Source organism: Eptesicus fuscus, chromosome 7 (genome assembly GCF_027574615.1).
Source record: "Eptesicus fuscus isolate TK198812 chromosome 7, DD_ASM_mEF_20220401, whole genome shotgun sequence".
Lineage (NCBI taxonomy): Eukaryota > Metazoa > Chordata > Mammalia > Chiroptera > Vespertilionidae > Eptesicus > Eptesicus fuscus.
Genome location: NC_072479.1, coordinates 88697784 through 88723871, shown reverse-complemented (window position 1 = coordinate 88723871; position 26088 = coordinate 88697784). Strand labels below are relative to the sequence as shown.

Below are 26088 nucleotides of genomic sequence, written 5' to 3'. Positions count from 1 at the left end.
TTTCAATCAGAGAAGATAAATCCCAGATACCAGGGCCTCCACTTGGGTCGCCGGGGGGCGTGGCCAGCCTGCAAACCACCACAGGCCCCTCGCCCAGGCTGCCCACACCCCAAGGGAACCCCCACCCTGATCTGGGACACCTTTCAGGGAAAACCAGCTGGCCCCCACCCATGCACCAGGCCTCTATCCTATCTAATAAAAGAGTAATATGCAAATTGACCATCACTCCAACACACAAGATGGCTGCCCCCATGTGGTCAAAGATGGCTTCCCCCATGTGGACACAAGATGGCCACCACCAGATGGACAGCAGGGGAGGGCAGTTGGGAGGGACCAGGCCTGCAAGGGAGGGCAGTTGTGGGCGATCAGGCCAGCAGGGGAGGGCAGTTGGGAGGGACCAGGCCTGCAAGGGAGGGCAGTTGGGGGGACCAGGCCTGCAGGGGAGGGCAGTTGGGGGTGACCATGCCTGCAGGGGAGGGCAGTTAGGGGTGACCAGGCCGGCAGAGGAGGGAAGTTGGGGGCGACAGGGCTTGCAGGAAAAGGCAGTTGGGGGGGACCCAGGCCTGCAGGGGAGAGCAGTTGGGGAGACCAGGCCTGCAGGGGAGGGCAGTTAGGGGTGACCAGGCCTGCAGGGGAGGGCAGTTAGGGGTGACCACGCCTGCAGGGCAGGGCAGTTAGGGGTGAACAGGCCTGCAGGGGAGGGCAGTTAGGGGCAAACAGGCTGGCAGGGGAGCAGTTAGGCATCAATCAGGCTGGCAGGGGAGTGGTTAGGGGGTGATCAGTCTGGCAGGCAGAAGCAGTTAGGGGCAATCAGGAAGGCAGGCAGGCAAGCAGTTGGGAGCCAGCAGTCCTGGATTGTGAGAGGGATCCCAGATTGGAGAGGGTGCAGGCTGGTATGAGGAACACGCCCCCTTTGCACGAATTTCATGCACCAGGCCTCTAGTTTTATATAAATGGAATCATATAGTATATGGTGATTTAAGTCTGGCTTCTTTTGATTAACATAGTGCATTAGAGATTCCTCCATCTTATTATTTTTTTGTTAATCCTCACCAAGAATATTTTTCCATCGATCTTTTTTTTTTTAGTGAGAGTGGGAGGGGGAGAGACAGAGAGGAGAGAAACGTTGATGTAAGAGAGACACATCTATTGGTTGCCTTCCACACGTGCCCTGACCAGGGCCGAGGATCGAGCCTGCAACTGAGATATATGCCCTTGACTGGACTCCAACATGAGACCCTTCAGTCTATGACCAATGCTCTTTCCACTGAGCCAAACTGGCTAGGCTCCTCCATCTTATTGATGTATCAGTTTATTTCTTTTTTATTGCCAAGTAGTAGTCCATTATATGGATGGATGTAACAATTTATCTATTCACCAGCAGAAGGGCACAAGCTTCTTTTAGGTTTTAGTGATTATTAATAAAGCCACTATAAACATTTGAGTATAGGTTTTTGTGTGAACATTAAGCTTTTATATCTCTTGGGTAAATATCTAGGAATAATATTACTGAGTCATTTGGTGTGTGTATGCTTAACAGTGGGAAAAATTTTGATGAGGAAAGGGTATTTACATAATCTTAAAGTATTCTTTTCACAAAATACTTATAATGAAAGAGAAGAAAGGCTAAAGGAGAATAAGGATCACCTAAACTGAATGCCATGTGTGATCTGGACCTGGACATTAGAAAAATGCAAACAGAAATATTTATAGGTAAAGAGGTTTCATGCCTGCATCTTTACTCTCAAATGGTTAAGAATAATATCACCAAAGGAATTTACATACAGATACATAGATAAGGCAAATGTGGTAGAATGTCAACAACTGGGGAATCTGGATGAAGAGTATTGTGAACTATTCTTGCAATATTCCTGTAATTTTGAAGTAACTTTACAAGATACAGCTAACTAAAGCACCTGCATCTAAAAAATGAAAACGAACATTTTTTAAAATCTTCTCCTGAATATATGTCCTTTTTAAAAATTGATTTTAGAGAGAGGAATGGAGAGAGAGAGAGAGAATCAATGTGAAAGAGAAACATCGGTTATCTCCCATATGCACCCCAAACTAGGGACCGAACCCACAACCTAGGTATGTGCCCTGACCAGGAATTGAACCCACATCCTTTTGGTGTACCAACTGAGCCACCCAGCTAAGGCTCAAACGAACATTTTAAAGTTGTGTAGCCATGGCCATTATGAGCATTTTAGTGAGAAAAGTTTGTGAATTACTTCTATTCATATCATTATTATATAGAGCAAAAGCCACATATACAGAGCATAACTAAGAAATTGCTTATCACTTGCCCAATGCATTGGAGACAGTTATAACGATCATGTTTAAGTGAGTGACTAAGAGTCAACATCTCATAGTACGCTAAGGAGAAGTGAGTGTGATGCATCTTTTAACACCCAATGGTAATTCTATTTATAGAAAATGTACTCAAAAGCTCTAGACTTGGGTCATTTCAAAAAGTTTAAATGCATAAATATCTGCACCTATTAAAAATCCTTGGTAAGCCTGGCCAGTGTGGCTCAGAGGTTGAATGCCAACCTATGAACCTGGTTGCAGGCTCGATCCCTAGTAGGGGGCATGCAGGAGGCAGCTGATCGATGATTCTCTTATCATTGACTAGGGCCCGATGCACAAAAATCGTGCACTGAGGCAGGGGAGGGGGGCCTGCACCCTCTGTCCAACTGACAGCTTAGGCCCACTTGGCAGTCAGACATCCTTAGCACTGCCGAGGAGGCGGAAGAGGCTCCCACCACTGCGGCTGTGCTTGCCAGCCATGAGCCCGGCTTCTGGTTGAACGGCAGCTCCCACGTTGAGCGCCTGCGACCTGGTGATCAGTGTGTGTCATAGTGACCGGTAGTTCTGCTGATCGGTTGATTTGCATATTAGCCCTTTATTATATAGGAGGATGTTTCTATCTCCCTCTTCCTTCCTCTCTGAAATCAGTAAAAATATATTTTAAAATAATCCTTCACAAAATTATCCTTTGCAGGAAAAAGTATTCACTATATTTGAGACATAAAGGAAATCTATTGGTAATATTAATATTTCCTTTTTTCAAAGGAAATACTTTTACTATCTAAGGACTTATTCAGCATATTTAAAACATTGAAGTATTACAGATCTAGTTGTAAACAAAACAATGAAACAGAATGATAAAGCATTAATCATCTTTGGCAGAAATACAATTTCTGTTATTCATCATAAAGGTGGAAGGGATAAACGTGGTTTATAGCAAAGTTTAAAAATTAATATTCCAAACATTTACAATGAAATTGGTGAGATCAGTAAAACAAAGTTTAAAATCTGGGTTAAATGAAAGCAGGTTTGTGGAGAATTTCAAGACTGTCTTTTTACCTAGCAGTATTACTCTTAAATAATACATTTCAGACCCCTAATAACAAATACATAGTGCTACCTATTGTAACACTTATATATGATTTCTAAATAACTAAAGTAAAAATTTTATCTTAAAAGCAAAACTCAATTTCTGGCCCATGAATATCAAATTCATCATCACTGTAATTGGAAAAGAGATTCTGAAAGTTCTAATAATAAATAATATTATTAAAATCTATCCCTTCAGTCTGGAGGCCGACTCTCTATCCACTGAACCAAACTGGCTAGGGCTGCTTTTCTTATTAGTAAGAGCCAAGACTTTATATTCAGTGTTAATTTGTACATATAAGTTCAATTTAAAAAAATTAGAAACACAGATCAGTTGTCTCCCGCAACTGAACCCGTGCCTTGACCAGGAATTAAACCTGCCACCTTTTGGTGTACAGGAAGACACTCCAACCAACTGAGCTACACCAGCCAGGGCCATATAAGTTCAACTTTTTCTTTAGTAAACTAAAGGTTTGTCAAGTGAGTTTCATCATAGAGAAGAAATACACCTAATAAAATCCTAACTGCAGAGGAATATATGGAAGAAATCTCTCCCAGGTACCTTTTATATCTGTATTTCTTCGTAGCAGTTTGTCCACTTGAGAAATGGCCTCTTCCCAGCAATTGTTGCTTGCTTGAACATGGGGTTGAATCAACTTTAATTTCTGTTCAAGGATTTGATAAGCTTCTGACACTAGTTCTTGTGTTTCTTTAGTACAAACAAGCTTTTCAAGTTCATCTTCAAGAATTATTACCCTGAGTAATAAAGAAAAACAGTTTCACCATGGAGATTTCTAAAATATAAAATGGAAAATTTATCATTTATAAGGCTTATTTAAGAAATAAGCTTAGAAGATTAAAAATGTTTTGGAGATGGAAGGTAGTGATGGTTGTACAACAATGTGAATATACTTAATGCCTTGAACTGTACTGTTAAAAATGATTAAATGGTAAATTTTATGTGTATTTTATACCACTTTTTTAAAAAGCTTATAAATAGTGTCATATATTTATCCCACAAATATTGTTTGCATATATACGAGGCATGAACTGAAAGGACAAGTTAAACCCATCTTCTATTTATAAGAAACATAACTGAATCAGAGAAATTATACATGTATATAAAATACAATTATCATAAAAAGTCATAATATTTTATTTCATTTACAGATGAGGAATTAGGTCCAGAGAGTTCAAGAAACTTGCTCAGAGTCATATAGTTGATAAACTGTAAACCTGGGTTGAATCCAGGCACAAAAGTATACCAGAGAGATAAAAAGATAGTGTTATAAGAATTCAGAAAAGGGGAACATTGCTACCAGCAATGGGGCAGGTAGGGAGTAGCTAAGGAAGAGGTTCTTTTGAGGGAGCAGCGAAGGAGGGATAAAATTGAAGCATGTACAAAAGATGAGGAAGGTCACTCTACCCTACCTCCCATATTCCCTGTGGGCATATGACAATATATACAGTTTGGCGGGATTGAAGGAAAAGGAGAAATCAAGACAGAAAAGCAGACTGTAGTCAGATTATGGCAAACCTTTTTTACAGAATGTTTTATACAGATGTCAGTCTAAGCTGCTATATTCTGAAACCAGTTAAGGTTTTTGATTAAGTGAGAAAGCAAATATATGCCCTCAGGAATCATCTAGCAGTTGAGCACTCTGGAGGAAGAACAGTTAAAGGGTTAATGTCCTCATGTAGAAAGTGAGGGTGAGAATAGCAAAGGGAACAAGGGTAAAGGAGTGAAACACAAACAATTTTTAGATAACACTTCAAAGTTGTGTGTAGCAGTCTATAGAGCATTCATATATGATAGCTAATGAATGGTATACTCTCTAGTTAAGATATAGAATATTTCATTTTTAAATAGAGAACATACTTCCCATCATAATCCACAATTCCTGACAAAGGTACAAAGCCCCTCTTTTTCATTTTCATATCTATACAGTGTAGCACTCTTCCTTCCCTGACCCACCTTCTCTCATTATAATATACTAGAGGCCCACAGGGAGCGGGCCTAAGCCATCAGTTGGACATCCTTAGTGCTGCTGTGGAGGCTCCCGCCACTGCCACTGTGCTCACCAGCCGTGAGCTCAGCTTGTGACTGAGCTGCGCTCTCACTGTGGGAGCACACTGACCACCAGGGGCAGCTCCTGAGTTGAGCATCTGCCCCTGGTGGTCAGTGTGCGTCATAGCGACTGGTCGCTTGGTCGATTTGCATATTAGCCTTTTATTATATTTCCTCTGATGATTCAACCATTGCCACACACTCACCTTGAGACTGCCTCACCTCCCATATTCCCTGTGGCAGACAGAGCTGAGTCAGGTTAGCATTCACCTGCTTTCTTGGAATAGCTGCTACAGACCACTGGAACATTCCTGCCTCATAGTGTCTTAATTTTTTCTTATGCCCTAAGCTTTTCATCAGCCTTATATACCTAATGCCAAACCTTGAACTGATGAGTGAAAATTTTTCTCAAAATGTCTTTATGACCTTAACTTCCTATCTTTGTACACATCCTTCTTCAGTCCTGTAAACCAGCCTTTTGATTTTACTGAGACTTCAAGTCTTTTTGACTCATTTTTATTTTTGGTCTTACAAAACTGATTAATGGCCTCTCCCTTCCACTTCTTGCCTGCTATCCAGGGTAAAGTACCTAAACTATGATCACATCAACCCATTAAATTCTGATGACCTTCCTGATTACCAGCACAACATGAACCCAACCATTCATCTGATCCAGTCCTATACTACAAGTCTGTGTTCTGCACCATACCTGCTACCAAGGCAGAGTGCCAGCAATTCCATGCAAAGTAGATCACCTAATATGGACCCTACATTGTATTATCTAACTTGGATCAAAATACATGTTCTATGCTATGGAAAAAGAGTCCAAATCTGTTGAATTTATTTAGAAAATAGCAATGTATTATTCCTTAACTATATATAACAACGCCTCTTATAATTTATTTTTCCAGTGTTGGCAGATATTCTCTTAGATTGCAGGCTCCAGTTTAAGAGCCCTACCTAAAGAGAGTTAAACTCATTCTTCGTAAACTTCTCCATTGCAGCTCTCAAACAGAATGAACATCTGCTTTTGTCCTATCTTTCTAGGTTGTCTGTTGAAATCAGGAAAAGTAAAAATCATAAATGTACCAAATTATAGTACTTATAAATCATGCTTCTCTGCTCTATTTGTAAGTATAAACCATCTTTCATGCTGTATGTCTCCATTTTGCTGCCTTTCTCTAGCTAGGACACAAGCCAAGAACGACAATAGCTCAAGAATGAAGCTTGCTAATCATGGGGACATTTCCTTATATAGCTTCTAAACTTACTCATTCAGTAATGCTTTCAGATGGAGCTGCAAACTGCGTACTGCTGTGTGAACATTATTCAGTTCTCTTGACTTCTGTTGAGTTTTGCATAAACGCTGGGGTACTGACTGGTGCTGAGTTTCAAAGTATCGATAAAACTCATAGCTGCGCTTAAGCTCTTCCAAGCAGGCAGAATGAGCATGAGGTAGACCCTGAGTCACATCAGATAAAATATGATGAGGCAAAAGTGCTGGAGTAAGTAAGGGCCCAGGAGGGGCATTAGCTGTAGAAAGTAATAGGGCTAACCGTCTGAAGAACTCTGAACTCTGTGCCACCCAGAGTTGGAACAAAACCTAAAAAAAAAGAAAAAAGAACTAGATCAATAAAAAATATTGGCCAACATTCAAAACAAACTACAAATTTAACTTCTAGTTTAAATTTTCCACTTTATCATAAGTAATGGATATAGCTGAGCTTGAATTAACTCTAAGATTAGCCAAGAATTATGTATCAAATTATGTAGTCACTGCACATGGGAACTTCTGATCCCAATATAGCAGGAAATACCAGAATATAACTTAGTATGGTTCTAATCTAGAAAGGAAGTGTTGATAGATTGAGACACATTTATTAGAAGTAAATATGGATTAATTATTTTAAAATTTTACACAAAGGAGAAATGAAAACAGTAGGAATGACAGAGCTATATAAGTTCAAAGAAATGAGTTATTGATGAACCCAGAGTTTGGGGTTCAAAATTACACCATTATTTTGGCTAGGAAATAATAAAGAAACAATATAAAAATCAGTCCCAGAGTGTTCATACCTAGGAGTGTCTAGCACAAGAAATTAAAAAACCCATTCTTTTTTGTTGTTGTTGTTAATCCTCACCCAAAGGTATTTTTTCCATTGATTTTTTAAAAAAATATATTTTATTGATTTTCCACAGAGAGGAAGAGAGAGGGGCAGAGAGCCAGAAACATCGATGAGAAAGAAACATCGATCAGCTGCCTCCTGCACACCCCCCGACTGGGGATGTGCCCGCAACCAAGGTACATGCCCTCGACTGGAATCGAACCTGGGACCCTTGAGTCCGCAGGCCGACGCTCTATCCACTGAGCCAAACTGGTTTCGGCTTATCCATTGATTTTTAGAGAGTGGGAGTGAGGGGGTGAGACAGAGAGAAACATTGATGTGAGAGACACACAACGATTGGTTGTCTCCCGCACATGCCCCGATGGGTTGGGGATCAAGCCTGCAACCGAGGTACATGCCCTTGATCGGAATCAAACCCGTGACCCTTCAGTCCGAAGGCTGACACTCTAACCACTGAACCAAACAGGCTAGGGCCAAAACCCATTCTTGAGAGACAACCCCTGACATTAGGCAGCAAAGGATTTCTGTAGGTATAGTCCTATTCTAGAGGAGGATAATATCTCCAAAACAAAGAAAGAAACAAACAAATGCGAGGAAACAATTTATTATGAACAAGAATTGGAATACAACAAAGAGGATTGAACAAATTTAGATTCCAATTTTTCACAACCAGGAAAGAGAACATTATTTAGACTGTTTTATTAAATGAACATTAAAATTAGGCAAATAATAAGATAATTTAATGTAAACCTATTTTACCATTGAATTTCTTTTTTTTAAATAAGCAAGGTCAAATTTCCAAATTGCTAGAGACATTTACCTAGGAATTCTTGAATATAAACAGGCTTACCTCATAATTCTTATTTAACCATTAAATTCATGACTATAATGATTTTCTTTATCCCTTTATTGGTTCTTTCAGCAAGTATATATATTTTATTGGTTTTTTACAGAGAGGAAGGGAGAGGAATAGAGAGTTAGAAACATCGATGAGAGAGAAACATAGACCAGCTGCCTCCTGCACACCCCCTTACTGGGGATGTGCCAGCAACCAAGGTACATGCCCTTGACCGGAATCAAACCTGGGACCTTTCAGTCTGCAGGCTGATGCTCTATCCACTGAGCCAAACCGGTTAGGGCCAGCAAGTATTTTTTGAGCACTTACGATATACCAGGTTCTATTCTATCTGCTGATAATATAGCTTTGAACAAAAGTGGAAAAAAAAAAATCCCTGCCCTGATGGAGCTTATATATTGGGGGGGTGGGATACACAATAACAAGTAAAAGACAGAGTTTCTTGGCAGAGAAGGGGAATAGCGAGTGTGTACTGTATGTGTGTATACATGGGGGAAGGTAAAGGGGGCTAGGAAGGTGGAGAGGTGGAGGGATGGCCAGGAATGTCTCTAAAAAAGTGTGATCCAGAATTAAGCCATGAAACTATCATCAGGGAAGAGAATTCTAGGGAACAGGATGTTGAACTGCAGTTATTTAGTAGGAGAGGACTTGGCACATCTGAGGAACAAGGTCAGTGTGACTGGGGTACACTAGCAAGGAGGAGTGTGGTAAGTGATGAAGGCACTGAGGTAGCTCTGGCTTTTACTCTAGGAGCCACTGAAAAGTTTTGAGCAGCAGTTATATGATCTGGATTATGCTTTAACAAGCCCATTTTGGCTGCTGTGTTGAGAGAAGATAGGGAGGTTAGAGTAGAAGTGGAAACCAATTAGGAGGTTATTGTAATAATTCAGGTAAGAGTTAATGGTAGCTTGTACAACAGTGGTTAGTGGTAACAGGTGAGTAGTAGTTGGACCCTGGATATATTGTGAAAGTAGAACCGACAAAATCTCTTGACGAATTGTTTATGGGAGGAAAAGTGTTATGAAGAATGATTCGAGTTTTGGCCACAGCAACCAAAACAAGTGGGCATAGCTTACTGCCACTTTTAAAATACTAATTTATAATTTAATCACTACCATATTATCCAATCAAACCAAAACTGAAAATTATATATATTTTTTTCTGTTTGTTCTTTGGATGAGGGGATAACCATAATTTATGAACAAATAGGACATTTTTATGTAAAGCATTTTTTAAAATGTGGATTCATTTTTTAAAACAGGAAATATATTACTTCATAACAACTTTAAAAACTAGTTAAAAATTTAAACAATAAGAAGAAGGGATAAGGACTCTGTACTAAATATTTTATATGTCTCCTCAGGTTTGTAAAGTTTTCCTGAGGGAATATAGGTGAAAAAAAAAAAAAAAAAAGCCAAAATGTATTTTCTTTATGGACACCATGAAAATTACAGAAGTAAACAAAAGGTCCTGATTTATTTGTAAACCATCTTCCACTACATTAAAAAGAACCTTTAATTAGTGTTGCTCTTTGGAGAATTTTCTTTTAAAATTTATACAAAATCTGTTAAAAAAAACTTTCTTCTGGATACAATGGCAAATGTACAAGACAAAATATAGTTTTTAAGTATCATAGGGGTTTCCAGCAATTTTTACACTATAGGTCCAAGATAAGGCTTCTTTCAGAGGTTGATATTCCTGGTAACAATGCAATACATGAAGTTTGGTTACAGATTAGTTATATGTCAAAATAAAGCAAAAATCAAAATACTAAAGTTAGTCTTTAAAACAACATGAGTGAGCAAAAAGGGTCCAGCTACAACCAGCAGTATTGGAAGTAGGGTGGGGAGATAAAAGAGAACAAGCCTCACATTTTAGAGTAGATCCCATCAGAGGCAATAAAAAAATCAGCTAACATTTATTAACCACTCTACCCTAGGCATTGAACTGGCAAATATCAAATCCCTCAGAGGTAAGCATTATGATTATCCCATTTTTATAAACACAGAAACAGGGATTTGCTCAAGAACTCATTAACCGTCAAGTGATAGAACGAGTCAAACCTGGAAAGTCTGACTGTAGGGGAGTCACTTTTTCTCTTTGCTGCCTATACTTAAGCTGAAATACAATCCAGGATTTAATAAGCTTTTAAAAACAATACGTCAAAAGTGTAAATAATAATAGCTATTATCGCGTATGGTACCCATCATATGACAAGCTCCACTGTGGGTATTTCATGTCTTCTCATTTAACACCTGGTAGGGCAGGTATGGTAGCCCTTTTTACAGATGAGGCAAATTCAAATAATAATTTATTAAAGGTCAAAAGTTAGTGTAAGAGCTAAAATATAAATCTGGGTTTGCTCAATTCCAGAATCCGTTTTTTCTTCTTTTAATCTCAAATTGTACTGAATTTCTAAGTAAATGGAATTTTCTACAATGTGACCTTCCTAAAGGGTAGCTATTGGTGTCTTGGTATTTTCTATTAGTCTTTTTGTAAAAACAGAGTTGTGGTCATACTGTATATACATTTTTGTATGCTAATTACTTCACTGGTTTAACATACATTTTCCCAAATTTTTATAAAATCTTCAAAAGCAAACTGTAGTGGCTACACAATGGTCCACCCTGTGGATTTTCCATAAATTCATGCAACTATTCCTTAATTGCTATACATTTAGGCTCTGTTCATTTCCGCTATTGTAAACAAAGCTAATAAGCAACTTGGTACATAAAGCTTGACTATATTTGGAATAAGTTCTTTAAGAAAGATTTGCAGAAGTGGAATTACTGATTCAAAGCATATATTATTTTAAAGTCTTTTTGTATGTCAAATTCTGAAACTAACCACTTTAGGGAATTAGAAAAACCTGTAAGAAAACGATTGAAGCAGCTCAGGTAAAAGGTGATGGCAGTCAGGACTAGGATGGTGGGGAAGAACCCAGAAAAAGTAGATAAATTTAAAATATACTTTGAAGGTAGAACTGACACAAAAATATGTTGACAGACTGGATGTGAGGAGTAAAAGGAGGGATAAAATGGTTAGTGTGCAGGTTTCTAGCTTAGTAAGTTGTAAGACGGGTCAGAATGAGGGTAAGAATAAGTCAAGGCAAATTTCAAGTAAGAGAAAAGAAAAACAAACAGATTTAGAAAATTTATATGGATATAAAAAATTTAAAGATATAGAAGTTTATACAGTCTCAAAACAAAATGGAGCCATAGTCGGTTTGGCTCAGTGGATAGAGCCAAACCGACTAGGGCTCCATTTGGCCTGTGGACCAAAGGGTCCTGGGTTCGATTCCAGTCAAGGGCACGTACCTTGGTTGTAGGCTCCATCCTGGCCCTGGTTGGGCTGCATGCAGGAGGCAACCAATCAATGTGTTCCTCTCAAATGGATGTCTCTCTTTCTCTCTCTCTCTCCTCCCTTCTACTGTCTCTAAAAGATCAATGGGAAAAATATTCTCATTCCTTGGTTGAGGTTTAAAAAAATAAAAAAAAATTATAAGTATTTTGATATCAAACTATAAGGATCTTCTTTTCCAATCTTTATGATGTTCTCCACTTTTAAAGGCAGCTTCACAAACTTCAGTAAGGTTATTGCAGTAACAGTAATCAGCAAATAATAAAAGAGAACAGGTGCACCATTTGTGTTCAAAAAGCACAGGCACAATCCAAGAACATCTATCTCTTCCTCAGCCCTTCCTTCCATTCTACCAATGGATTACCTTCAATGCAGGCAGGCTGAAACCATCTGTAAGGTTATGTGCTTCCTCTTCTGAAATCTGCTCTTCACTAAGTCCAAGGCCCAGGTCCTTAAAAGGCACCACACAGATGTAGTTGGTTACATTGTCACTCTCAGAGTTCAGGGGGTAGGTTAAATTAGGTTAAGGCAATCAACAAAGTCTTCATTAAAACATAAAAGGTAGTACATTAAGACTGCCCAGCCCAACCAGCATGGCTCAGTAGTTGAGTGTCGACCTACAAAAGTAATCTTTGCATTCCATTTACTCATAATTTATTTATGAATCTTAAATAAAATAAAGATATTATATACCTTTATTTCCTGACTAATAGAAATAATTTTTTAGTAAATTTAAGTGACTATTGTCATGTATTCTTTGTGTCAGACACTATCTAAGCACTTTATATGCACTAACTCATTTGATTTCAACAAAAACACAGTCAGTAAGATTGAGTTAGTATTGACATTTTAAAAATGAATAAAGAAAGGTACAGAGAGTTAAGAAACTTGCTTAAGGTCACCTAGGCAATAACTGATATGGCCAAAATTTAAATGTTGCCGATCTGACTCTAGGTCCTTTGTTTTGTGAAAGGAGAAGGATTTCCTGTTGCCGATTTATTTACATGTCATGACACAAATTTGCCATGTTCAGTAATTTAAAAAAAAAGCCAGGCCCAGCAAAGCCAGGTCTTTTGAATTTATTCTTTGGACCAGTAAAGGGAGGGATTTCAAGTTTTTTCCTTGTTAAAAATGAACCACACGAGAGAAGAACTATCTTTCTTTCCCCCTTGGAATGCATTTCTAGTTTTAAAATAGAAGTGCTGATGGAAATTAGCTTCAAAATAAGCAATTTCAGTTTACAGTTAACTTTACAGGATGCAACTATAATACCTATATTCAGCACTCTGGAAACATATCTTATTTTTAAATTTAGACCAAAAAAGGATATTTTTTCAGCATATATAGGGTAGCCAGCCTTGCTGCTTGAAAGTTGGCTCTTACAGTTCTGTAGACAGCTTTCCGAAGACCAATGAGATGCTGACTGGGATGCTGTCCAGCTTTATTAAATGGGCAAGCAGCACTGACCCTGTCAAGCAAACTTGAAAAGTAAAATGTGATACAACTGTACAGGTGTCCTAAAGTTTTTGTTTCCTAAATCCATAATTCTATTGAGTTTAGAAAAAAATCCTTTTCCATGATTTTCATTAGAAAATGTTTGTAAGTAACCCCACTCAGGTCTTATAAATAGCCATTTCCCTGATACATATATAGTCACCAGAAAACAACAAATGAAAAATTTAAATCTCAGAGTGATGGCTTCCTCTGATATAAAGAAACAAAAACATTATAGTTGAAATATAGTAGAAATGTAGGAATATTTATGTAAAAAAATGTAACTTTTTAATATAGACACTCTACTCGCTAAAATATATACTAGAGTGGTACTAGTTTACATTTAGTTTCCAAACCTTTATAGTAAGTATAAAAGCTTTAATTATAAACACTTTCATATTCTTAATATGCATTCATATATGTTCATCAATCATATTTTTGGCCACTTGTACAGAATGCATTCTGTACATTCATAAAAGTAGGGTAAAATGACTTACCCACCTGCTGCCACTGGCACTTACCTACTCAAAATGAAGTAGGGGCCGCAGAAAGATAACAGGACCAGTGGCCAACAGGGGAATGCAAGTAGAAAGGCAAAGTAAAGGTTACTATGTAGTTGCATAGCTACTCTCAAAACTGTTCAAGAGGAAGCAGATTTCATAGCACTTTCCAAAAGATAAGTGGGGAGTATCTATTTGAAACAATGACATATAATACATTATGCTTTTATAAATGAAACTATGAATAGTTATTAGATAAGAGTATTTTTTTTCACCTAACCAGTAACCTCTCCCAAAAACAAAACAAAATATTGGAATTTATAAATATTTTACACTATAACCACAAATTTGTAAAACAAGACATCTAACTCAAAACTTTAAAAATGTTAAATCAAACTAAAATATATTCAGGCATTAGAAACCTATTAAAAAAACAACAACAGGACAATGACTGCTGGCTTATTTTAAAATAAAGGAATGAAGCAAAGAAGGTTAAATTATTTGCTAGAGCAGACAAACCGAGGTAAAACAAAACAGTACTCATTTTTTCCAACATATGACACTATTGTTTGTACTCCATTTTATTTACTAAATGAATTTTAAAAACTAAAAATATTATGATTCAAGATCTATTATTGGTCATAATTTTTTCAATCAATTATCCAGTTGACGAAGATAAGTGAAGCACAATTTTTTCCCAACATTTCTTCTGCCTGTCTGCATCTGAATAGATAGAAGTCAAAATCTGGAGGCAAATCATGTCTAACTGACCCAATTTAGCTCTTCATGCCTATTCTACACATAATGGTTTTTAAAAGGTGGACAATGACAAAAGGCACAGAATCCTCTATACATGCCCAAGCATTAAATGAACAAACACACAGCACTTTGCTTAACCATTGAGCAGTCAGTTCTCTCAGTAAAGTCTTGTGCAAGTCAAGAATGAAAAGCCACCCTTATTCTTAGTGTGATTTTTAACTTTTAAAACTTGATATTCAAACAACTTAAAAACTGCTCTGCTCAGTCAAAAAGAAGTGAACAATGGAAGGACAAAAATAAACAAATGCCGAGGACTGTTCCATTTTGAATTGAGCAGGAAGAAAAGTAATGAAACATCTCTTATGTCTTGGGATTGTTTAAAATACTGTTTCAGAACACAAGAGTGAAGACTGCTGGAGATTCTTCTACTTCCCTGTTCATGATTTTTCAGATACAGTTTTTATGCCAAGATCATTTCAGTACTACTCTAGAGCAGAGCACAGTAAAAGATGTGATGACTACCAAAGGGTCTTCTGCTCCCCTTTTCATGATTTTCCAGATATAACAATAATTAAGAGCAATAATTATTCTTCATCATATACTTCATCATATTTTCTCCCACTTACAGACTGCAAAGGTTATATAAATTATTACATATATACTACAATACAACTATCACCTGCTAGTGTTCAGCAGGCAGTCTGATGTACTGCAATCAAGCTTTAGAGCCAGATGGTATGGACTTGAACATCTGCTCTATAATAAACTGGTGCTGAGTAAATATAACTCTTCCTTTAATAATGCAATAACTAACCAGTATAACCTGCAGCTTAATACACTTACAGCTAGACTGGTGAATATTTAATTTATGGTGGGAATGTAAAATATCATTACTTGCATGATATTCTGACAATATTGGTGCCATAATATCTGCTAACATTTACCTAAAGAATATTATTAATACATGGCAAGAGTTTTCAAAATGAATTCATGTCAGATACAGCTGTCAATTAAACAGAGGAAAGAGAGTATCTGACAGGAAGTAAAGGAAACAAGCATTTATTAGGTAACTGTATGCTGGTATCAATGGTAGGTTCTCTTTCTACATTATCTCATAAAATTACAGGTAACACACAGACATAATCATGATTCTCAAAGCACTTTGGTTTCTCAAAGTAGAATAAGCAGAATCATATTACATATTAAATCTAACATTTATTTCTTTAGTGAGCAGTTAATAGACTTTAATAAGTGCTAAAGAGAAACCCACTTTTTTCCTATAAAAGCAATACAAAAATGAAAATTGGTAGTAAATATTCTACTTTAACTATGTAATAAAAAAGAATTATTTAAAAATAAAATAAAAAATGAACTCACAGTGTAAATCCTCTGGAAATGACTTCAGTTTCTTGAATGAGACGTAAAGCTTTTCTCACAAGATTAGTAAAAGCTCGGCTATTTGCTGCTGCATTTTCCAAACGGACATTGTATTTTTTTAGGGTTACTTGTAGTTTGGCTGTCCTCCATAATCTCAAAGCTCTTATGATCAGATAAACAAATAGAATCACTCCCCATACCAGCCAGGAAGAGACAATCCACCAAGTGGGAAGCATAATAAGCAAACTAATGAAGGCAAATAGCATTGAGACATCCCTGTAACAGAGAGAAAAAAAAAAAAAACAATACCCATTAGAAAAGAGAAAGATGAGTTACTTTATCAGTAAATTAGGTTTCCTAAAATAAATAAAATTCCAGCTTCTTTGTAACATATGGCTTAAAAAATGACATTAAAAAAAATCATCTGAAAGCCCTAGCCGGTTTGGCTCAGTGGATAGAGCGCCGGCCTGCGAACTGAAAGGTCCCAGGTTCGATTCTTTTTTAAAAATATATATTTTATTGATTTTTTACAGAGAGGAAGAGAGAGGGATAGAGAGTTAGAAACATCGATGAGAGAGAAACATCGATCAGCTGCCTCCTGCACACCCCCTACTGGGGGTGTGCCCGCAACCAAGGTACATGCCCTTGACCGGAATCGAACCTGGCACCCTTGAATCCGCAGGCCGACGCTCTATTCACTGAGCCAAACCGGTTTCGGCCCCAGGTTCGATTCTGGTCAAGGGCACATGCCTGGTTTGTGGGCTTGATCCCCAGTGGGGGACTTGCAGGAGGCAGCCGATCCATGATTCTCCCTCATCGTGGATGTTTCTATTTCTCTCTCCCTCTTCCTCCCTCTCTGAAATCAATAAAAATATATTAAAATAAAATTATGTGAAATAGTTTTGAAATATCTAGCAACTAGACAATGGTCCTTAGGTATTAAAACCTGAGTAATAAGTTTAGGTAAAGGACATAAGAAATTGGTGCCTTCTGAAATGACTTAGAGAAATTTTTTTTTCAATTACAGTTGATATTCAATATTATTTTATACTAGAGGCCCAGTGCACAAAATTCATGCCCTCAGGGGATGTCCCACTGATGGCTTAGGCCTGCTCCCTGCAGGGAAGGGGCCTAAACCGGCAGTTGGACATCCTTTGCGCTGCTGTGGAGGTGGGAGAGGCTCCCACCACCGCTGCTACACTCGCCAACCATGAGCCAGGCTTCTGGCTGAGCAGCCTCCCTGTGTGGGAGTGCACTGACCACCAGGGGGCAGCTCCTGCGTTGAGTGTCTGCCCCCTGGTGGTCAGTGCGCGTCATAGCGACCGGTTGTTCTGCCATTTGGTCAATTTGCACATTAGCCTTTTATTATATAGGATAAGGTGGGCAGTACAGTGGTTAGACAACTTATAGCACTTACAAAGTATTACCCCAGTAAGTCTCATACCCACCTGACAGTGTACATAATTACAAGATTATCGACTATATTACCTATGCTGTACTTTACATCCCCATGATTATTTTATAACTACCAATTTGAACTTATAAATCCCTTTACTCTTTTCATCCAGTCCTCCAACTCCCCTTCTACCAGGCAATCATCAGTTTGTGCTCTGTGTCTATGAGTTTGTTTCTGTTTTGTTTGTTTCTTTTGGGTTTTAGATTCCACAGATAAGTGAAATCATATGGTATTTGTCTTTTTCTGTCTGACTTATTTCTCTTAGCATAATAGCCTCTAGGTCAAGACTTTTTTTGTAAAGATACAGACTCTTTAAAAAAATTTACAGATTAAAAAAATCAAATTTTATAAATTTAAAAGTAAAAATAGCTTAATTTTTACTAATTTTAATATTAAAATTTAATTTTTACTAATTTTAATATTAAAATTTTAATATTAAAAAATATTAAAATTAAAATAAATTTTACTAATTTTAATATTAAAATTTTAAAAATATTTTAAATATTCAAATATACTATGAGTTCCTTTTCCCTAAAATCAGACTTTAAGTATTTGAAGGTAAATATATAATATCTGAAGAAAATATAAGTATTTTTCCAATTAGAAATAATATATACTTTATGAGTAATTGTTTTAAATCAAGTCATCTAATTTTATTTTATTATTATTATTTTTTTAAATATATTTTATTGATTTATTACAGTGAGGAAGAGAGGGACAGAGAGTTAGAAACATCGATGATAGAGAAACATCAATTAGCTGCCTCTTGCACAACCCCTACCGGGGATGTGCCCGCAACCAAGGTACATGCCCTTGACCGGAGTCGAACCCGGGACCTTTCAGTCCGCAGGCCGACGCTCTATCCACTGAGCCAAACCGGTTTCGGCCAAGTCATCTAATTTTAAATCATCACCACAAATCTGGAATACACACACTTATACAGCAGACCATAATGTGGACAAGCTTTGTGTTTTTACACTGCTTTAACTGAAGTAAAAATGTGTATAGGTTTTTTGCTTAGGTCAACTATAAATCTATAGATTAAAACACATCTTTTAAGCAATGAAGGTTCTGATGAAAACGTGTATTTATAATGAAAAGGTAAATATAGGGGAGCTGTGTCTGAAAAACAGTACTTGAAGATAGTCAAACAACAAAAAAAGTCTCATTAAGAGTGCTTCTTATTAAACATTTGCCTGCCCTAATTTCCCTTGGAATCCTTTACTTTTAGATGATACTGGTAATATCACAGAGGCAACTCTCATCATCTACTTGTATGTATTAATAGAAAAGTCTACAAGTATTTACAGACTCATAGTTTCGTTTTCGTTTCTTTTTTAAAATTTAATTTTTTATTGTTTAAAGAACCCCCCAGCACATGCCCTTACCCTCGCCGTACCCCCACCGTCTGTGTCCATTGATTATGCTCATATGCATGCATATAATCTTAATCATATTTGTTGCTAAAGAAAACTTGAAAGTAAAATTCTTAAAACCTATGGTTCCTTATAGCAGTCCCTTAAGTTCTTACTTTTTTTTTTTTAAAGGATAAGATGCTTTACTTCATCATGATGATATCTGAGTGATACAGGTTTGGAAAACATCATACTTTGCTATGTTAGAATATGAAGCAGCTAGCTGCCAGTGTGACAGAAAAGACAGATAAATTCAGCACACTGAAGCTAATGAATGTAATTGCCTGTATAACTTGAACAGTTGGGACAATGATTCAGTTCATTTAATACACTCATATTTTAACAGGAAGAGGATATTAACAGTTATTTATATATAATACCTTCTTACCATTCCTCTTTCTTTTTCTTAAACAGATTACCCTGGGACTTCTTCATTAGATCCAAATATTTGAAGTGGTTGAAAAGTTTTAGGATAGTGTAAATCATTAGACTATGTTCCTTATGATCTCTTCTCAGCCAATAAAGCAAGAGGTGATCATTTACCTCCATGCCCCAACCTACCCTCGTTGTCTTTACAATGTGATTATGATATATTCTATTAACTATAAAGAAACATAAAGAACCAGCGAGGCCTGCATGCACATGTGTGCATAGAGGTATATGAGTAGGACAGATTCTTTTTGGCACATGTCATAAATGTATGTGGGCTATTAAAATACAGATCTAATTATAGTGAGTTGAAAGTGGATTTGTTTCCAGCTTCATTTTAAATAGTATTCACTTTAGAAAGGTCTTTTTAAAAACCTTTGCATATCATTAATTACAATGCTACAATGTATGGGATGTTTATTATGCCTTTACAATGGGGAGCATCATGATGGATTTCCTCTGAATACTCTATACAGTATGTGAGCAAAGGATAGATGTTTTCTGAACAGTACCAAATATTAGGGGTTGCCAGGGAGCGAAGTGTTGGAAGGTGTCCATTTTCCTGTTGTTGAGGTTGCCCTGCAGACAGGATACTGGGATCAAGTAGCTCAATTAGCTCCACATCCTCTTGTAACAGGACTTCCTGTTGCAGGATGGTATGTAGTGAGTCGAGTCGGAATCCAATATCCTTGCCATTAAAAGACCGGAAGAGAGGTATTAATGCATACATAATTTTGCATTCAATGCTAAGCTCCTAAAGTACTAATAAAATTTAGAGATACTTATTTTCAGTATAAACTCCAAGAAGAAGAAACAACAGTCCAATCTACTGTTGGGGGGTGTTTTTCCCCCGACTGTAAATGTGAAATAATAAAGACTGAGGTGGATATTATTGGGCCACCAGATGTGAAATATAAATTTTTAATAAAAAGAAGTGAACTACAGATTAATAAACCTATCTAGTCAAGCCCAATTAATTAAATTGCTAGAACACACATGGAAAATATAATTCTGTAACATAAGATGCTGTCCCTGGATACTGTAACAGTATAGCCAGTATCTAAGAATTACATCAGCAGGATCAAGGCCTTATAAAAATAGACATTCAGATATTAAAAACACATCATTAAGGAATGTAATATAAAACCACACTAACATGTGCATAGCATTTATAGTTTGCAAAATGCTTTCACGTATACCAGCTCATTTATTCCTCTCTCCTTTCCTTCTATCCATCTATCAAGAAATATACATATCAGGCACCATGCTTGATACCAAGAACAGACATTTAAGTCTCTACTCTTAAAATAGTTCATAGTTTAAGGAAGGACTAAAAAGTAAACAGTTACAACATAATGTGCAAAGAAGAGCAATGATGTATACCAAGGGTATTATGAAAAGGTACCAAAACTTGCAATGAAGTCAGAGAAAGTACAAGAGGTTATGCCTGAGCTAAGTCTTAACATAAGAGTAAGAACTGACCAGATGTAAGAGTTGGAAGAGTCAGATGAGACAGAAAAGCTTCTGTAGAACTGCAAGTCATCAATACTAATTTTATGCAGAGTGTTCATGGTAGAGGTAAGAGATGAGTTAGGAATGTTATAGCAGGTAGATTAATTTTCACAGTTATCCTGTGATGTACATTCTCCTCCTCTCCATTCTATAGAGGAGAACAATGAAGTCCAAAGAGAATAAGTAGCTCTCCAGAAGTCTGATTTCAAAGCCTAAGTCTCTAGTAGTCAGTTTTGCTTCACTGTACATATTCTGCTTTGTCAGAAAATTTTAAGTTTTATTTTGTATTAAATTTAGGAATAGAGTGACCCTATTGTAAGATAAAAATAAAGAGAACTTGTAATATTTTTTATTTTTATTGATTTCAGAGAGGAAGGTAGGGGGAGAGAGAGAGACAAAAACATCACTGATGAGAATCGTTGGTTAGCTGCCTCCTGCATGATCCCCACTGGGGATCAAACCCGAAACACTGGCATGTGCCCTGACCGGGAATTGAACCATGACCTCCTGGTTCACAGGTCAATGTTCAACCACTGAGCCATGCTAGCTGGGCAAAATAAAGAGAACTTTTAAAGGGCAAAGCCTTTAGCAATGAACATAAAAGAGTTAGGTCTAGGGTTTAAAGCAGTGGGTTTGCTCTTCTTGGTCAGTTAATCATTCCCACACCACAGTGTTCAACCCTAGCTGACCATAATGGGGACTTAGTAGGAATGCAGTGATCCATATTCAAACTTGATCATGGATTACATACATGATCTGTATATTGCACTGTGTGTCCACCACCCAAAGTCAAACCATCTTCTGTCACCATATAGTTGGCCCCCTTTACCCTTTACAACCCCCACCCACTCTTACAGTTTCCTCATCTGCAAAATAATTAGTACCAATTCATAGGGTTGTTGTGAGGTTTAAATAAGTCAGTATTTGCAAAATACTACGAGTGTCTGATGCACAGTAAACACTATGTAAGTGTTAGCTGCTAGTGTTAAAATACAATAAAGAAAAGCATACATAATATACAAAAACTTACAGATGACAGCATAGATAATCATTACTAGGTTGTTGCAGAAAATAAGAGATCAATGGGCTGAAGTTTCTGGGAAAGGCCTTGAAGATGAGCTAGGACTGTTAATTGAAAAGATTCTGATAATAGAGAGAAAAAAATGGAAGGAATTCCACCACAGTATAATAGCACAATTATAAGTATGGAATAAAGGGAAAGGAAGACTGGTATGGTTGATGAAAATAAAGGTGGATAAGGCTGGAAAGGTAGATTAATGCCAACTTATGCAGACTCTTTTACGCTAAAGTGATTAATTGGATTTGAAATGACAGATAATAGGAATCTTTTTAAGGATCTAAATAGAAAAATGGCATGAGAAGGTAACTTAGGAAGATTTCTGCTTGGATGGAATGAAAGGGATGCAAAGCACATCTTGACTAAAGAATAAAAGAGATTTCTATTTCTGCCTCTACTGATGGAGAAGGGAACTTATTCATGTATCAATACACTTCGATGATCTTACACACTTTTAAATATATATTATTTCATAAAGCTGATGAGGATAAAATAACACATGAAAGCACTTTATAGGCTAAAAAGTGCTTTCAAAGTGCTAATATCACTACCATCATAGTTGCTATAAAGGCATTTTTTTTTAATACTCTAAGAAGAAAACATAAAATAAGTGGCCAGTGACAAAGAACCAAGAATGAAAAGATCAGGACTATACAGACTATGATTAAACCACAGAAAAATGTATATGGATCCATGTACCTTATCACAGTCCTAGTATCATTGAAGAATGAGGATGGCTCCACCTGGATAGAGATGGTATTCTACGTAGATGACAAGATACTTCATTGACCTTCTCAACACACCTATAAAGATGAAACCCTGAACAGAGAACTTGCCCTTTTGGATTGCTAAAAAAGTAATTTTAGTCAGTCAAAACATAATAATACTCAAGCTAGAGAGGTAGTGCATTATAGTACAGAGCCTGGGCTTAGAAACCAGGAGATCGGAATACAAATTCTGACTCTATCACTTTCTAGCTGATTCTTGAATAATTCACTTAATCAGTATTCTTAAATCAAACTGAGTGGTCTAAACCTCAGGATTTCCAGCTGGTGAATGCACCAAACCTTACAGTGTTTAGATTGCCAAATCAAAATGTGAAAGCACTTTGTAAACATTTTTTAATAAATGATAATTTATAAGAATAACTAGTGGCCCAGTGTATGAAATTCGTGCACGGAGTGGGGGTTCCCTTAGCCTAGCCTGCACCCTCTCCAATTGGGGACCCTTCAGGGGATCGGGACTAAACCAGCAGTCAGACATCCCTCTTGCAATCTGGGACCACTGGCTCCTAACCGCTCACCTGCTTGCCTGATTGCCCCTAACCCCTCTGCCTGTCTGCCTGATCACCTCTAACTGCCTCTGCCTGCCTGCCTGATCTCCCCTAACTTCCCTCTCCTGCTGGCCTGATCTCGCCCCCAACTGCACTCCCCTGCTGGCCTGATCTCGCCCCCAAATGCCCTCCCCTGCCAGCCTGATCTCGCCCCCAACTGCCCTCCCATGCCAGCCTGATCTTGCCCCCAAGGGCCCTCCCCTGCCGGCCTGATCTCGCCCCCAACTGCCCTCCTCTGCTGGCCAATTTGGTTCTGATTGGTTGGTTTCTATGCCAGTCAGCATCAAAAGCTCCGCCTCTTAGGCAACCACTGGCTCCTCACACTTCACCCAGATTTGGTTCTGATTGGTCAGTTTCTATGCCAGTCAGCATCTCTGGGCCTATCAATGGGGCCTGATCAGCAGCCCCAATGGAGGCCTGGAGAAATGGAGGAGCAGCTGCTGGCCAGACTGGGAGAGAAAGAGAGAGGCAAGTCCTGATCAAAAGCTGCCACAGAGGCAACGGATCAGTTCCTGCTTCCCTCTTCAGGCCTCTCTGGCCCTGATTTGCAGTTCCCTCAGCAGTCAGTTTTGGGGCACCATGCCTGCAGCGGAAGCAGCAGGCACCGTGCCTGCAGCGGAAGCAGCAACCCAGTGCTGACTGCAGGACTGACTTCCGGTTGGTTGAGCCTAGGTCATTACCGGACATTACGACCAAGGGTTTTTATATATTAGGATTATTATTATCTTAGGGTCTTAGGCCAGCAGAGGATCCTGAAAGCCTGTTTACTTGTAACCTGGTTTCTCCTACTGAGAGCCAGGAGAAGAACTTCATAACTTAAATTTTGTACTGTTAGGATATAAAAACTTGAGGTACTCCTCCTTGGGGGACAAGAGGTCAAGCAACAGATATACTACAGCAGAGAGAAGAAAAAATAGCAAGCCTCACAGGAATCACAAAGACTGTCAATGCTGACTATTCCAAGTCTTTGGAAAATTCTGTGATTTATCAGTCCTGGAGACTAAATTTTACATAAGAAGTTGTCAAACAATGGTAAATAAATTCATAAAATAAAATAATCTGAAGTTGTCAGATTATTTAAATAAATTAGGGAGGAACCACTTTTGATTTTGCCTAAACTTTATAATCATTGATTGTGGGATAAGGATAAAGACAATCAAGTTCCTAATGAAAAAGGAGAAGATCCCACTAATGAATATATTCCTAATCCCTTCATTACTGAGAGAAGTGTCTGTCAATGGAAGAAGATGGCAGTGGAAAATAGTACTCTAACAAATAAGGTTTCAATAACTACCAAAAATATTCTATTCTAAGTAAGTGACTAATAACCTCTTAGAACTATGAAATAATATGGAACCCAAATGCAAATTACTGAAGAGTTTACTTTTTCTTTCTTATTCTTTCTTAGGTGACACAAACTTTTCATGAAGTGGAAAATCTCCTTTTACAGAACTGCCCAGAATTTCTAATAAAAATTAATCACTGCCCAAATCAGTAGCAAGACAAATTCTGATTTATCAATTTTCTCACTAATAAGCTAGAGCCCTGAATATTGACAAAGAAAGTAAAACGAACACTCACCAATTTGTGAAGTAAATCATCTTTCTTATTGCAATGAGAAAAAATCCAACTTTTGATGGTTTCAGCCACTTTTAACAGAATGCCTCGCTGAAGGAGATGAATGACATTACATAGGATTATTAAACTACAACCAGATAGCAGAAAAACTTCAAATAATTACATCTAATGAATCACAGTTTTTATTAGGGTAAGGAAGAAAATCATCCAGGTTGCATGTTTTGTCAGTATGTCTCAGCCTCTTTGTTATTCCCAAATTTACTTACACATCAAAATCACCTGGATTTGATTTTAGTTAGAAACATATTCCTGAGCCCCCAAACGGAAGGTTCAGATTCAGTAAGTTTGAAATGAGACTTGAAAATGTGATTTTTTAATGAGCCACCAGAAGTCATCCTGATGTAGCCCATTTGTCTTCAGCACACTATAATTTGTATCAAAATGATGATGGTATGTATTTCAGAGGAAAACCATAGGGTTCTCCAAGATCATTCCATAATACTAAGGCAGGAAGAAATTTTGATTTTAGAAAAACTGTCTCATTGAAATAGAAAGCATATTATTGAATCACTCCCCAAATTCAATATACCTTAATAGTCCATTTCCTGAGCATGCCAGCAAATGGAGTTTACATTCATTGAGGGATTACTATGTCTCAGGTACTGAAAAACAATCATGGGAAGGAAGATGAATACACATAACGGTTGTCAAGAACTTGATACAGAAGAGACAGTACAAATAATTACAAACCAATGTAAAGTGTGAAAAATGAGGGAAAAGAAGAGGCCAGGGGAGTAACACTGGAACTAAGCCCTAACAGATGAGTAGAAATATAACAACAAAGGAGGTTAGAACACTCCAGGCAAGGGAACTGGATAATTACAGGAGAGAGCCAGGGAAGAACATGCCATGGGGCTGGTGGCACAGTTTGGAACAGCTAGGACCCAAGGGAAAAAGGGAATTGTAATAAAGTTAAAAAGGTACCCTGAGATGGGTTTGAAAGGACTTTGGTCTCATATGCCACATAGTTTAGATCTTATCCTGTAGGCTGTGAGAAGCCAACTAAGGTTTTGATGCAAGGAAGTGAAATAATAAAAAAAAAATCAGCATTTTGGAAAAATAACTGGCAATAGTTCAGAGGCTATACTGGCAGGGAATGACTGTAGCCAAGAGCATGATCAGGAGAGTAGTCCAGCTAAATAATGACACAGGCCTGTACTAGGATAGCAAAAATGGTAATGATCAGGGTTAGATTTTAGAAACATCAAAGCTGACTTCACATATCATTTTGTGACCAAATCAACTTGGGAGTGATGGGAAGTTGTAAGATAACTAGGAGGGTACAATT

The 26088-nt window shown here is 37.6% G+C and overlaps 1 protein-coding gene across 5 annotated transcripts in view; it reads right to left on the bottom strand.

Annotated features, from left to right (window-relative positions):
- Positions 1-26088, bottom strand: part of VEZT (vezatin, adherens junctions transmembrane protein) — a 64236-nt gene that overhangs the window by 7117 nt on the left and 31031 nt on the right. For 2 of the 5 annotated variants that reach the window (XM_054719364.1, XM_054719366.1), the window contains exons 3-9: positions 24744-24830; positions 19752-19927; positions 15940-16215; positions 13140-13289; positions 12174-12321; positions 6739-7070; positions 3962-4155 (exon numbers count right to left, since the gene is read on the bottom strand). In XM_054719364.1, the coding sequence (XP_054575339.1) occupies positions 3962-4155; positions 6739-7070; positions 12174-12321; positions 13140-13289; positions 15940-16215; positions 19752-19927; positions 24744-24830 (1363 nt within the window). The remainder of the gene's footprint in view (positions 1-3961; positions 4156-6738; positions 7071-12173; positions 12322-13139; positions 13290-15939; positions 16216-19751; positions 19928-24743; positions 24831-26088) is intronic. The other 3 variants (XM_054719365.1, XM_054719367.1, XM_054719368.1) reach the window with 2 other exon arrangements.